Source organism: Platichthys flesus, chromosome 14, assembly GCF_949316205.1.
Source record: "Platichthys flesus chromosome 14, fPlaFle2.1, whole genome shotgun sequence".
Lineage (NCBI taxonomy): Eukaryota > Metazoa > Chordata > Actinopteri > Pleuronectiformes > Pleuronectidae > Platichthys > Platichthys flesus.
The window spans coordinates 17,759,762-17,775,144 of record NC_084958.1 but is presented as its reverse complement, the minus strand read 5'-3'; the positions used below and the strand labels follow the sequence as shown (position 1 = coordinate 17,775,144).

The 15,383-nt window shown below is 42.0% G+C and overlaps 1 protein-coding gene across 1 annotated transcript in view; it reads right to left on the bottom strand.

Annotated features, from left to right (window-relative positions):
- Nucleotides 1-15,383, bottom strand: part of b4galt2 (UDP-Gal:betaGlcNAc beta 1,4- galactosyltransferase, polypeptide 2) — a 113,853-nt gene that overhangs the window by 91,337 nt on the left and 7,133 nt on the right. Inside the window, exon 2 of the mRNA XM_062405328.1 lies at nucleotides 8,279-9,237. Within this exon, the coding sequence (XP_062261312.1) occupies nucleotides 8,279-8,693 (415 nt within the window). The 5' untranslated portion in view covers nucleotides 8,694-9,237. The remainder of the gene's footprint in view (nucleotides 1-8,278; nucleotides 9,238-15,383) is intronic.

Here is a 15,383-nt window from a genome sequence, read left to right as displayed (position 1 = left end):
GACATATATGCACACGTAAATTACACAAAGACACAATTAAACGAACGTGGCCACACATCCATGTGATCCCTCAACGCTTATACTTATACTGAGGATCGAATTAATACAGAAGATTGATTTCTATGGAGGAAAAATGGAGGCAAACTAGAATGGTACTTGACCTTTCACCGTATTACTCTATCCTTTTTAAAAATGTATAATAAATTGTGAAAATGAAAAGACCGAAACATGTGTTACTACATCTGAGCGACTTTTACCTATGACCAAGAAAATCGATTCCAATTTATCCTCAAGTCCAAGTGACCACAGTAAACTCAACAATGAGGGCAGTTTACAATAAAAGCTTTCAGATGTTTTTTGAATCCCATGTTTCTATCTGCTTCAGAGGCTGAGGAGTCAAGACTTTAGAGAACGTTAAGTTTTTTCAGGAAACCCTCAGGATTAAGGAGGTTGTTTTTTAATGCTTGGGTTTTAGGATCCTTTTAAAGACAGCGCCTCAGGTCTCAATGGGTTAAGAGCATCCCAAACTCAAAAGGCAATAAAGTGCAATAAAAATGAGGGAAAAGGACATGACAAAATAAACTGGGCTGATGAGTCGACACTTGAATTTGTCTGCCAGGCTGACACAGGAGCTCCCCATCTGCAGCAGAGGCTGCGTTTTAGTATCGTCTATATTATTTTATTTTAATATGATTTTAAAAAGCTAAAGTACACATATATATATGTGTACTAGAGCGGGCGTTCTCCAACATGAAGGTTGCCGGTTCAATCCCCACTCTTCCCCATCTGCATGCCGAAGTGTCCTTGGCAAGATACTGAACCCCTGAATGGCCCCTCATAAATGTTGAGTGTACTAAAAATGTAAGTCGCTTTGGACAAAAACTAAATGACATGTTATGTAATGTAATGTAATAATATGTAAAAACTATGTAGAGTATGAATATGTTCTGTTAGAGACCATGTCCAGGTCCATGTTATCTTCACATTCAGATTCTATCTATGGAAATGTGTTGGTTTTTTGTTCCGTTTTCAGAAATGTTATCTTTTTGTTCACTTGCTTCCTGCCGTGTTGTTGTGTTTTCAATTTAAAACCACAGCAGTTGCTTTTTCTGCGAATCTTTTCGACATCTCAATATTTGTTATATTTGTGAGCAAGAAAAAAAACATCCAATATCTGAGAGAGAGAGCAGTGTGTGTGAGAGAGAGAGAGATAGACAGAGACAGAGAGAGAGAGAGAGAGACAAAGAGAGAGAGAGAGAGACCCACAGTGTAAGGAAGCATGTGTGTGTAATGCCATTTATCATTTGAAGAGCTTATTAGTTAGAGCACACACATCTTAATAGGCACTCTGCACCGAGAGAACTGGAATGAGAGGAGGCATTTTATTGCTCCTTCAAGACCAAACACACACACACTTAATAAATGTCTTTACCAAATTTCAAGACATTCCCGGTTACTGCTCTCTCAGACTGCGCTCGTGTTCACACACACTTAGAAAACCGTCCGACAATGTGTTGAGTGGAATAAAGGGAGCAGCACAAGTGAAGGGCAAAGGAAGATCAGAGAAAAAATACAAAAAGTGAATGTGAAGCAGCAGTGGAGACAGAAAAGTCAGAACTTAACAACAATATCTCATCGCAACGGTTGTCCAACAGATTTCAAGCTCCAAAAAAGCTTGGTGCAGGTGGAAAGCTTCATCGCAGGGAGGTTAATAAAACAAACACACACACACACGCACAAACTCGGCTGTAACAAACATCAGTTCGAGCCCATTCAAGAACAAACTCAGAATCCTGAAGGTGAACTCTCTCTCTCTCTCTCTCTCTGTAGCGCCGCATCAAATTCCCTGACTCCACACAGTGTTGGCAAAGGGACTAATTCTGCCGTCTGCCACAGAGATCAGTCAAGGTGATGAAGTCGCCGGGACGGTGGCTCCAGAGGAGTCTCACAGCGACGCACTGGTGCTGAGTCGCAGCTCATATTTCGCTGTGTGAAAGCACAGACGTCGCTGATGCTGCACAATCTCTTGTTTGTATTCAGAGTGGAGAGGATAACGATTAGCGAATAAATCTCGAAGAAAGGACAGATAACACAAACAAACGCGTAATAGCCAGATATCTTTAGAGACTGATGGACGCTCAAACTCACAGATGGAAACTCTCATCCACAGCACAGCCTGTAGAAACAAGCGAACGTCAATGAACAAAGGAAGCAGGGATGTTTTAATGAAGTTATGGCAGCCATCATGTTGTCAAGAGCCCTTTGCCTCAGCAGTCATGGCTGCATTGGTTTCCTCGCTGTGTGGGCGTGCAAGGCGAAGGGAAAGGCCTTGTTTAGTGGCTTGATTGAAAGCTGTGAGGGAAATAGGCAGATTTCCTTTCTCACTGACTGGACTGATGTTAGTTCCCATCTAATAAACACAGCGATAGGTGGGAATCCTGAGCTTCTACACTTCTGTTCGTCTCCAGGTCATTTTTATAAATAGTCTACGTGAATAACTTCATCCCAAGCGTGATTTACTGGTCAGCTCTGAGCAGAAACTTGTAAGCACTGGTATATTATGGGCTGCACAGGAAGATATGGATGTACTGTACCAACAGCAGTTCCTGAAAATAAGACTCGAATACACAATATATGATTAGTTTAAGTTTATCAAATGAAAAAGTGATCATGCCTTTGGACAACTTCCTTTCATAACATAACACCATTGAAGAATATTAGAAGCATCTTAGTGCGTCAGGTGATTCTTGTTTTTATCATGAAAAACAACACATTAAGGGTGTTTTTCACACTGTTTTATTCACACTGGTGTCAGAGGTAATGTTCAACCTCTGGCGAGGACTAAACAACCAGATGCATCCAGCTTGAAAATGTGGCTTTCAGTTCGGTTCAGCTCAAATCTGACTCTTCAGCTTTATCTGTGATGTGAAGCAGAACAGCCACAGGATATTCTGTGATTTCTGCAGGAATTCAAAAGCACAGCTACTGTCATGAATTTGGCCCCGCCGGGGATTTCACGGCCATTTCTCACCTGTCTGGTATGTGATGTCTTAATGTGTATGAGAGATGCATACTGTGCCCAAATATCATATGGTGACCATGGTTACAAGCATGTCCATATGTCGGCAAGTCAAAAAGATTACATCAAATGATCACAGTCATGAGAGAGCCAACCTCCAACAAGGCCCAACAGTCCCTTATATTTAACTGACCTGGACCAAATTGCACAAAGTCATAGATATCAGTCCTCTAAATTATTATTATAAAAAAAAAAAAAAAAAAATGAAATTAAACCATTAATCATTCCCTTGGAAAATGTCAAAACATATCGGACCCTTCATCAAGATCCATGTCCCATCCGTCCTCAAAGTGTTATGGAAACCAGTTTAGTTGTTTTTTGCATATTCTTACTGACAAACAAACAAAAACAAGTAACAATTTAAAACCACAAACAACTACCTTGACCCTGTGGGCTCGACCGTCTTCACAGGAAAGCTTCAGTGAAGGTTAGCACACCTTCCAGCTCTCAAATAATCCCAGCTGATTCCTGAATGTGGGAGGCTATAAATACATATCTCACCAGGGCCTATGTAAGTTCAACAATGTGAAAGTCACAGGATTGTGTATTAATCCAGTTTCTGTCAGAGGCTCAGTGTTTTCCAGCCACAGTACCAAGCTCTCATGTCGTAGACCAGTCTCAATGATTCCCAAGGAGGAGAAAGTGACAATCATCCCTCTCATCCCACTCCTTCCTTTAGTATCTGGAATATATTCACCGTATTCTATCATCACTCACATTAGTATGAGTATATAAGAGTAACTGATACAAGTCTAATGACATAAATTATAAGGGAAGGTTTAAAGCAACATCGAGGGTATGAAGCAAAGCTCTCAGTTTATCATACCTTTGTTCCGAACCTCAGAGACTCTGCACTCGTTTGACGAGGATTGCATGAAAGAGGCAGAAGCAGCAAAGACGAGATTCTCTGGAGTGAGATCTCAGACTCTCTCACACCACTTGATAGATGAGCTGCTCTGTGATGCAGCAGCATTTCAATATTGAGCCGCTGTTCGTTTCCTTACATATTGGGAAGGTAACCCCCAGGGACATCACACTGAAGGAATTACAGTTTCCAGCTGGTTTTCACGACAAGGATAAGAAAATCAAGAACTTATTTGAAGCGTGAATTGGTCGAGTGACGGCCGGCTGTGAAATTCAATCCTGCAGGGACGGAGGCTGAGGTAGAGCGTTGGAAAAAGAGGAGCAAGAAAATGACAACGTCAAGACAAAGAAAGTAATTAAACAAAGAATGAAGTGTGCAGCGTTTGAGTTCCATCCTCTGACAACAGGACTCCCAAGAGCAAACATTTCAGGATTTACAGTTAACATAGTATCTGCAGGGAATGAGACTTCAGGATGGAACAAAGGGAATGTGCACTACGACATGCCGCGCATATGATGCAGAGATTGACGGTGAAACACTTCTGTTCAGTCATTATCTCCGTGCCTGTCTGGATAAGCGCGGCTCAGGTGCATCCTGCTCTGCACCAGGCCTCTGCACTTTTACACAATGTAAGAAGACAGTTAATTCTTGCTAATTACATTTGATTGGGGAATCAAACCCTGGAGAGAATCCAATTAAAACCAGGCCTGTAAAATAGCTTTTAAACACCCACCGAGTGTGTGTGTGAGTGTTTTTGTGTATACGTGTGTGTGCGTGTTCTCAAGCATCCACATGTGATTTGTGTGGAAGGTAGTGTTTAATAGCAAGAATAAATAACAGGGTTCGAGCTTCAGAAAACTACACTCCCCCCCACACAGATGTCTGAGCATCACCGGCTATAATAACTTGCATATCAGAACCAAACATTAAAGTTGGTCTCATCGATCCACTGTGAACTAGAAGCAACAACGAGGATCATTGCTTCTGCCGACATTCATCAATACCTCGGTCACAGTTTTTTTGATGAGCGGCTGATTTGTATGTCTCACATGTCACTAACACCGACACACACACACACATGCAGCCAGGATATAAACTGTGGATGGTAGCCACTCATACAGGCAGCACCTGTCAGCTGGTGTACTGGGAAAGCCAAGGGCTTCCTCCCTCTCTCTCTCTCTTCCTATATGCATGCATGTGTGTCTCTGTGTGTGTCTGTGTGTGTGTGTGCACCTTCATTCAAGGTCCCCCTCTTTTTTTCCCACACTCCCTCACCTCTCCACCTGCTGTTCCTTCCTTCACTCCATTCCGCCTCCGTCCTTCTCACTTCATACCAACCATCATACCACCATCCATGAGATATCCCTCTCCCTCTCCCCTCTCTCTCTCTCTCTCTCTCTCTCTCTCTCTCTCTCTCTCTCTCTCTCTCTCTCTCTCTCCCCCTCTTTCTCTGCACCTGTGACTGAAAAACAGACTCGCTCAGTCTTCCTCTCTCTGTCTTGCTGCTCATTACAGGCCCCAGGCAGCCACTCCATCACACAGAAAAAAGGCTGAGATAAGCTACAAGAGTACACCTGTGCCTGGTATGAATGCCAAATCCGGAGCAGCCAGTGACAGCCAATTCCCGGCCAAATAATGGAATCAGCACACCCCGGCTTCAGACAAATCAACCTGACGGCTTTATCTCCCGACTCCCGATTTCACAGCACGTTACAGACCTCATTATCAAATGAGAAAAGCAATCAGTAAAGAGAAAAAAAGTGCACTGCCAGAAAGACACTGCCACAATGCGCCGCTCGCACGGGATTAAGTTTGCAGAGCTCATTTTACAGATGGAACAGGTGGGAGAAAATGAGAAACATGTTTTCATTTCATCGGCAAAAGTCTCTGCTGAAATGTGAATCTGTTATATTAACAACCACACGGTTTGAACACACTGGGCTATGTTGGAATGACAAATAAAAGAAAAAATATTCACGGTTAACGACTGAAGGATGAGAGAATTAGACTCTGTCATCTGTCCGTGTATATCTCAATAAGCATCATGCTAATACAGTACTCCGAGATTCCTGGATGGTGGTAATACAGAATATCATATTTAACTAATTAAAGAGGAAATCACACTTAGATATATATATTTGAACAAATATGATTAGCACATTTTAGCTTTTTCTATTAGCCTGTCTTTTACTTAATTAGAATCCACTAAATACTTTCCCTATTCATTCAATGAATGCCAAAAGACATCATTATTTTTGCCTCACTGGCATCAGGATGAGTCGACTGGTATAACAATGCCGAGACAAACAGGAAGCAGATCAGGCCTGTACTTTAGCTAATGTGAAATAATGATAGCAGTTAGTTCCTCCTTTCTGTGCAACCATTATGAGGGAGTATTCATGACAGGGAGCAAAGAGGGAGATTGTGTGTGTGTGTGTGTGTGTGTGTGTGTGTGTGTGTGTGTGTGTGTGTGTGTGTGTGTGTGTGTGTGTGTGTGTGTGTGTGTGTGTGTGTCCACTGTGTAATTATAGATTTAGCAAACCCCAGGCTTAGTGTGACTCAATCAACCTCTGATTTGTTGGGTGGATGGATACTGATGATAATGAGGAATGTGTGTGTTCATAAGTGCACACTCACGTCTACATGGCACATTGTACTGATTCACCTTTTTCCCGAGCGTTATTAATGACCCGAGTATGTGACTTATAATGCGATCATATTTGATGCATGTGTGTGTGTGTGTGTATATATGTGTGTGTGTTCATTGTCACTGCTAGTTATTTCAAAAGCTTTTCACTGATGAATATACCACATCCAGACACTGCACAGTGCTGGAGTTCTGCTTCATAAACGTATCATATACACAGAGATAATTACAGAAAGTTATGGGAAAATTGCTGCAAAAAAGTCAAGTGTCTAAAAGCAAGTATCAATTCTCACAGCTATATAAACTGCTTCCATTCTTCCTTGCTTAAATTCTTCCTTACATTTAAGTGAGGCAATTTTTCCAAGTGCTGCGCTGGCTCATACATTCAATGCAGATGATTTCCAATAGTAAACCAGAGAATTAATGTCTTGCCTTCTCTGAAGAAGTTAACACAATAGAAATCTTCCAGAAGCCTTGGTGTGTTCCTCTGCTTCTGTGTGCGAGCTTTCCAGGTAATGTGTGCTTACTGGTCCGGCTGCATGAATCTCTGCTAATAGCTCCGCTGTGAGTCCATAAGGCTGAAACACTGCCGTGTAAATCGTTGACATTAAATCCGTTTTATTAGTGGGCAGAACCGGGGGTGGTGGAGGGGGGGGACAACTAAATTATAGCTACATTTCCTCTCCCCTTAATTGGAAAAAGACTGGAGATGTATTTATTTCCTGCATATAAAACAGTAGCCTCTAGCATCGAGCTGAGATCAGGGTCTCATCTCGCCTATTCATTACAGTAATCAATGATGTGCAAATCCTCCTGGTTTACATTATCGGCTGTACAATACACTGTAAAAACAAATACAACGAGCCGATAGGATAAACAAATGAAGCCAAGAGGACATTGGATGAGGTGATTCAGCAGGACAGAAAGTGATTAAGACAGAAAAGACTCATCTCAACTTCATTCATGCACATCAAATACTTGTATATGACTTTTTAAGGACTGTAACGAAGTACAACAGGAATTTACAGCAGAGAATGGAAGGTAGACAACTGCTTAAAATTACACACCAGCACAAAACAGAGTGTACGCAAAGCACAAGACACAAGGAGAAAACCCTCCTGGTTTCCATTGGGATGCAGAAAAATGTATCACAGGCAATGTAGGTCCGGGCAATATGAAATAAAGGGCCATGTTTTCAATTTTACAAAAACTAGAGAGCGACTGCAACTTCCTATTTCTTATGACTCCATGTGAAAGATGAGTTACAACAATAAAAGACCTGAACCACCTGCAAGCCTGTTGTAAGAATATTAAAATGTTATCCCATATGTCTGAGGACCGTCAGTGCCACATGCCTCAAGTAGACCACAGATGTCCACTTTAATAATCAGTCTCAGCACAGACTGAGTTTTTTTACTGGCCGTCACTCTGATGGATGCGACTGTTAAATTCACTGCAGGACCGACACACGCCTGAAGACCGGGAGACGACTTGCTCGTGTAGTGAAACTGTTCAACTAACAGTTAACAGGACTAACATGTTATCATCTAAATTACTTTATGACTTGTGAGTACCTGTGTTGTTATATCATAATTCTTGTGATGATCACATTCAGAACAAAACCATATTAAAAGCCCTTGTACATGGTAGCGGATGTGGATGAGTACTCTATTAGATCATTACTCACCGAGGCCGGGTGGGTTCTCGGGGCACGGCGGCAGCGGCTTGGGCGAAGGCGTCTGATTGGTCTCCGGCTGAGCGCTCGGCATCAGCTGCTCGCCCGTGGCCAGGTAGCTGGCCAACGTTGCATTTGGCCTGGAGAGGTTGAAATAGTAATAATGATGTCCACTCCCTGCTGCTCCGCTGATGTTATTCCTGGATCCGTTGCGTCCATTGTTGAAGCGGCTGAAGATGTCGAAGCGCTGCGTGTAGACGTCGAAGTACAGGATCATCATGATGAGGAAGTGGAGCAGGCAGAGCAGCAGGACGCCTTTACAGATGCGCTCCAGAGTCCGGCCCAACATCAGCCGGGGCATGGCCGAGGAAGCCGACCGTCCTGCGACGGCCAGCCACGACAATGCAGGCGTGGCGGGGTTATGCATTCATAGCCACGACTGTGGGGGCAATATGAGCTGCTGTTAGATCTCTGTTAGACACATGGGGTTGGTTGATACCCAACTTCTGCAGGAATCATGGGCTCAATCGGGAAGATAGAGTCTGAGAAATCAGCTTGTTCTATGTGTACCCAGGTTCCATGCATGACACGTACTGAAATGTTTTCATCAGCTCTGTTGGTCCCAGAACTATTATTATTTTATTACCAACATGGCAGAGTGATCTAAGACATAAGGCCCCAAATGCAGACAAGGACATGTGATCATATGTTGCGCTGGAAACTTTCCCAGTGTCGTGTTGATGCCGCAGCCATGTGGTAGCCCAGTGTTAAGAGATAGTCCAAGAATTAGCTAGTTCCAAAACTTCCAAGAATTAGGTGATTCCAGTGATGGCACATGTCTGACTGGTGCTGAGAAACATTCATCAGTTTGTTATGTGTGGGCCTGCAGACAGTTCAGTCAGGAAGTCGCCTTCTTGTGGCCTGAGATCAGCCTCTTCGCTCATCGCCTTAAACCAGGAAGTCTCAGGCACCTGCAGGAAAATAAAAGACAAAAGATAGGATGAGGCCTAATCAATAGGAAATGTTTGTTAATTACACAGATTTATCAAATGGACTAAATGGACAGTTTGTGCTGGTAAATGTTATTGTTTTCACTGCTTACTTGAACCAAAGCAGGTGAAGGGTGATTCATTATAGCTGTGAATGATTTTCAGTGCAGTGACTTGTTGAATTATTCGTTGAGCAAAATCAAACCAAAACATCATCGGTCTTCCTGTGGCATTTTAAGAGTTCTCACTGCCCTTGTTCTCATTTTAAATGCATGGTTGAATAGCATTAGAAAAATTAATTTAAAAGATCTCAGTAGAAAGATATTCGACAGAAACCAAACAAACAACAAAAAAGCATCTGCAGATGAAAACAAACAAGCAGCACTGACTGTTCAGCCAAACTTACATGCCAAGTCAATTTTCCAGGCAAGTGGTTTAAAAAGCGTTTTCTACAGGCGATGCTTTCTGCGGCTTTATTGTTTTTCCAATTAGTTGGAGAAAAGAAACAGATGAGTTTGAAGGAGATGATAAAAAAAACAAAACAGAGTGACATCAGAGCGACTGCGTTCTAACCAGAGGGTTGGCGGTTCGATCTCCCCATCGGCATGCGGAAGTATGCTTGGGCAAGATACTGAACCCAGATGCTATGAGTGGTCATCAAGACCAGAATCGCAGATAGCAACAAATGTAGTTCACCAGTCTGATTTAAAATCTCCTCGTGTATCATCTGTGTTTGGATCCTCACCTATTACTGGGTATAACTGGGAAGTTCATTCTGTTATCACGACAGATGTCGAGCGTTAAAATGTGTGTTTGTACCTGGTATGATATTTTATTTATACAACTGGTACAAATTGAATTATATCCAGCAGCAAACTGAAACATATGTCCGGTGATGGAGCTGATGGCTGCTGCCCGTCCAGATATTTGGCTGCTGCTTCCTGCATCTGTCTTTTGTCTGTGGGCAGCAAAGTCAAGACTGCAAAGACTGAGCCTTGAGGGACGTGTGTGTGTGTGTGTGTGTGTGTGTGTGTGTGTGTGTGTGTGTGTGTGTGTGTGTGTGTGTGTGTGTGTGTGTGTGTGTGTGTGTGTGTGTGTGTTAATGAGATGGATTTCTTTCGACCCAAGGACCCAGACACCGCACGCCAATCACACCAAAATACTTGTGCAGGTCAGGATTTATTTTCCAGCTGTGCTGTTCCTCAGCGACTTAACACACTGCCGTGTAATACATCGCGTCTAAATGTTTCAAACATGCAGTCAGGCAGCCAGATAGATACTCAGGCCGTCAGATGGACAGAGGAGGCTTGCCTCATTTACCGCTTCGACTACAGAGCTCGGGGGCAAAGTGGGCTGCCCTCTGTGTCCAACATGTGTTAAACCGTGTAAGAGGGAAGTTTGGCACTGATGAAAATCAGCAGCAGGGAAACAGAAGAAGGAAATCCACAGACAGGATTAACAACCTGCTTTGCCCTGGACGTCCAGCCACCGCAGGACTTCACATATCAATGTAAATAAAATGCATGTCAGTGCTTTTTCTCTCGTGCAAAGTATAAAACAAAGTCCATGAGGTCGAAATCCATCTGCACCTCGGCCTCTTTACTTGCTGACATTTTGCTCAACTGGGTTTTTTCGAGACTTCCACTGCAATCTTGAGATTTCATTTGATTTTTTTGTCTCGCTAAAAGGTCAGCAAACCAAAACAAGAGACAATGAAACCGTGCACAGGAAATCTCTGTTTCACTGGATCTGTTGTTTACGTCTCCCGAGCCCTTGAGTTTCTTTCATTATCTGCAACATTTCACAGGGGTTGCACACTTGTTTACTTCGACCTTCATATGTAAATGTCAGCTGAGGGTTCGACAACAAATCCGGGGACTCAAGACTGTGAGCAGTTTGAAGGTTGCAAGTGAAGGAAAGGCCGAGACAAGAAAAGATGGCCTCCGCTTGACGGAGAGAATAGACCCTTTAAGTATCCACTTTATTCAACAATCCCCGTAACTGTCTTTTTAACAACAGCAATAAATTCAAGAACAGTCCCTTATCATAGCATGTCTGCCAAGAATGCTATGGAGAAATGCAATAAAAATATGTGAAGTGGAATATAATCAGCTGTTTCCATCTCCATTAAGTTTCAAGGCTTCTTCTGAATGAGCAAACCTGAGACTAGACACTCCAGACATCCTGAGGAAGAGACGTCAATCATCAGCCTCTATCACCGCCATCCCCATCGTTATCATCATGACCACCACCACCACCACCATCATCATCATCATTATCATCATGACCACCACCATCTTCATCATGACCCGTATCTCCATCATTACCACTGACAAATAGTACGTTATAGGCAGCCAAAGAGGGGAGGGGTAATAGAAGGTCAGAGAGCGATTAGATAAAAAGATAACGAGGAGAGCATTCAGTAGAGCTAATACCTTTGCCGAGGCCCAACAGTTAAATATGCCTGTTCCTATTTCTTTTTCGTTTTATCAAGATCTATGAATTATTGGAAAATTAGTAAAAATGTCAGAAAAAAATACTCTCCCCTCACCCTAACCCTACCAGGATCTTCCCTCTTTGTTCAGATCCAAAACAACATTTTACGGATTCTTTCTCGGCCCATGTCCCATCCTTCCACCAAGTTTCATGGTTATCCATTTCGTAGTTTTTGCATAATCCTGCATAAGGCAACACCTTCATCAAAATTAGACCAGAGGTATGTCCAAGTGTAGACATTTACCAATTTGTAAATTGTGTAGCACATTCCAGTAGGTCTCCTATCACAGAGATTAGTGAGCCGACTAATCTCTAGGAGAAGCTATAGAAAGTTCAGCTCACAGAGGTTAACAACCAAGCTAACTCATTGTTCAGTGGGTTGTGGATTAATTATAAGACTGCAAGAGGGAAATTCTCTAAAATGGGTATAGCCCAAGTGGATCAAGAGGTAGAAGTGATATCTCAATAAGGTAAGTGACGCCAGAGACAATGTCCGTCATGTTGCATTGCACAGCTATGTGCAATGCACATCCCCTCCCTTACAGCCTTCTCTGCTGATCCAACTAGGAAATACATTTTGTAGTCCCTCTCCTCCATCTCCCTGCAGGACCTCATTGATCTGGTGGGCAGTATGAAACCCTCCTACATACCTGCAGGTATCTTACCTACGTCAAAGCTATAAAATTTGTACCTGTAATCTGGTCGTATCCCATTTTACCTTAAACATGCATTTATTTTGCCTGACCTAACCTCGCCCACCTATTGTCAGGGCTGCATTTTATCCGAGACGTTTTAGAGGAAGCTGTAGCCAAGAAGCTCACTGTCTCGACTGCACACTTTACATTTTAGATCAATTCCAATCAGCTCCCCTCAGAAGCAATCCATTAAGACAGCTCTTCCTAGAGTCTCCGATGACATAATGGTGTCTTCTGAAGTATGTGAATGTGCAGTTCTCGATACTGTGGATCACAACATACTGATTAAAAGGCTGAGGCAGTGGGTGGGGGTTTATGAGAGTGTAAGGGACTGATTCTCATACCATATCTCTACAGATAGGAGCTTTTCTGTGTTGTCTGGTACCAACATGTCTGAAACTGATGCTCTATTTTGTGGTGTTCCCCAAGCTTCTGACTTGGCCCCTTTTCTTTCAATATTTTTCCTTTTTCTTTGTATAAGTTACGCTGCTTTGCTGATGATTTTCTGCTGTTTTCTTATAAGAATGATGCACTTTTTGTACAATTATCAGACTGGCCTAAAGGTCTGGATGGCTAACGACTTTTTACAGCCAACAATAAGCTGCAGATAAGACCACGGTCCTTATCATTATTTTATATAGCAAAGCTTCCCAGGTTGCTCAATCTATTGGTCCCCTTTACTCCCCTCTACACCCTAATCTGAGAAATCTTTATTATTTGATCAGCATCTTCACTTCAATGAACAAATTACATTGTTAGCAAGTGCATGTTTATTACAATTTAGGAAACTCAGGTCTTTTATAGGAAGACCAGAGCTAAAGACTCATTCCTTGAACCCGGCCTTGGTCTCACCTTGTGGTTACAATCTTGTGACCTTTATGTTGCTTATATTATAATATTTTCTTAACAACTTGTAAAGTTTTATCTTTAATAAGTGTATATTTCTCTGACCACCAGCTGCTTCAGAGTGATAAATCTCCAACTGTTTTCACAGCAAACTCATGTGAGTGATAGGTTTTATATGAAGGATTACGATGCTCTGCTGAAAGCTAAACTTTTACCAAAGTTCACCCTCTAAGATACAGGTCCTGAAATTTACATTTTAATAACACCCTGGGGCTTAGTTGCAGTGCAGTGGTTTCTGCCTTTGCTTCAGAGTTGTTCATACTTACAATTACAGATGTGATGCTGCAAGACCAGAATAATAAAATACACTAGATGAATTATTTTATCACTGGGATTTAGAATTAAAAGGAAAGCGATAAGAGACTTTCATGATTCAGTCATGGTGTGAGCATGTTCACACCTATCTGTCCCAACGAGGTGCTGTCTGTCAAATCAAGGCATGAAATCGCCGCATTTCTTTCAGTTTCTGAAAATATGCACTTTAAAAGCAAACTCTTAGAGACACTGTTGTTTGATGAGGTCTGATCTTGTCTCACTTTCAAACTTAACGCAAACGCCGAGACACGTCAAAATAAACATTCAGAAGTTCGCCCGCATGTCTACAACATCTGCATCTTAACATTTTAATTGGTCGCCAGACGGGTGGCCAGACTGCTAATTTGTGAGGGTACATAATTCATTGAGTCGAGGCCAAGCATATGTTTGAAGGAGAGATGGACTGTGACTGAACTCAGGGTGTTGAATGGGAAAGGACGACTCAAAACAAAACATCCAACATTAATGATTTTATCCAGCCGATACAAAAAGTAGAGTCAAAGCATCAGAAAGGAGACTTACGTTTACCAGCAATTATTAAGATTCATTAAATGTCTGAATCTCTAAGAGCAAATGTAAGATTTCTACATTCTGTCCTGTGGACTGTCCCTTCTTCACCGTTCTGCTTCGATTATGCAATACCACTTCTCGTTCCGACTAAACAACCTGACTTGTCAAATATTCAAAAGTGCAGCCATGCTTCACAATTTCCTCAGAGACAGGAACACAAAGGGAACATGTTTCCCAACATAAATTATTTCCATCAGAAATGTAAAAAAAAAGCAACGTCTTGCAGTTTTGATCAATTCTGAACAACATTGTTTAGAGTGGTGCATCTTTCCTTTGTGTATCTAGACAAGAAACCATAGGATTTATTTTGAGACACAAAATTATGTATAATCAGTTGCTCTGGTTAAGAAATCTAAAAACAGATGCACAAAACAAAAAGTAGGATTTCTTTCCAGTGTATTCTGATTGAGTACATCAGCAGATAGAACCAGATTATTTATTTATGTTTTTCTTCTATTTGCTGATTTCAGCCCAAGAAACGACCTATTGCAGGAAGATAGGGACATTAGTGTAACTCTTGCTGTCGGCAATGCTGCAAAACGGAAGTGTCAGATTAGTTATGTAAAGGGACATGTATCAGTATGTCCGATCTCTAATTCAATTAATAGCAACAACCGGGGGCTTAACTGATCTTTTAGTTTTTTATTATCTTTAAATCAAAAAGCCACACAGCATTGATGTTTGCATAACAACAATACAAAACAACTTTATTAGCACCATTATAGCTGAAATCACACACTAAGAAAACAGTGTTAACAAGGTTAGATAAACACAGTTTTCATCTCAACGTGTCACCCTATGATCAGCTTGGTATCCTTCATGCTGCAGCATCCAGTCTCCACCACAGCTGTAACCTGCCTACGCTGCACTAGGACTGGTCCAGTGGTTGCCGGCTCTACAGCTGCTACCTTCACCCACCCTGGGTAGGGTAGGGATTTCACTATATGAAAATTTGGTGCCAAGATTTTTTTCAGAAGAAAAACCACCATTTCACAATTATCAATACTATAAAAGGAAAAAGTCACACATCAAGCGATACATAGCCAATAATAAAGCAAATGAACAACAGTTTTGAGGGGAATACATCTAACAATCTTTGCATAATCCTACTCACAAACCAACCCACAAATAAGAGTGAAGATATAA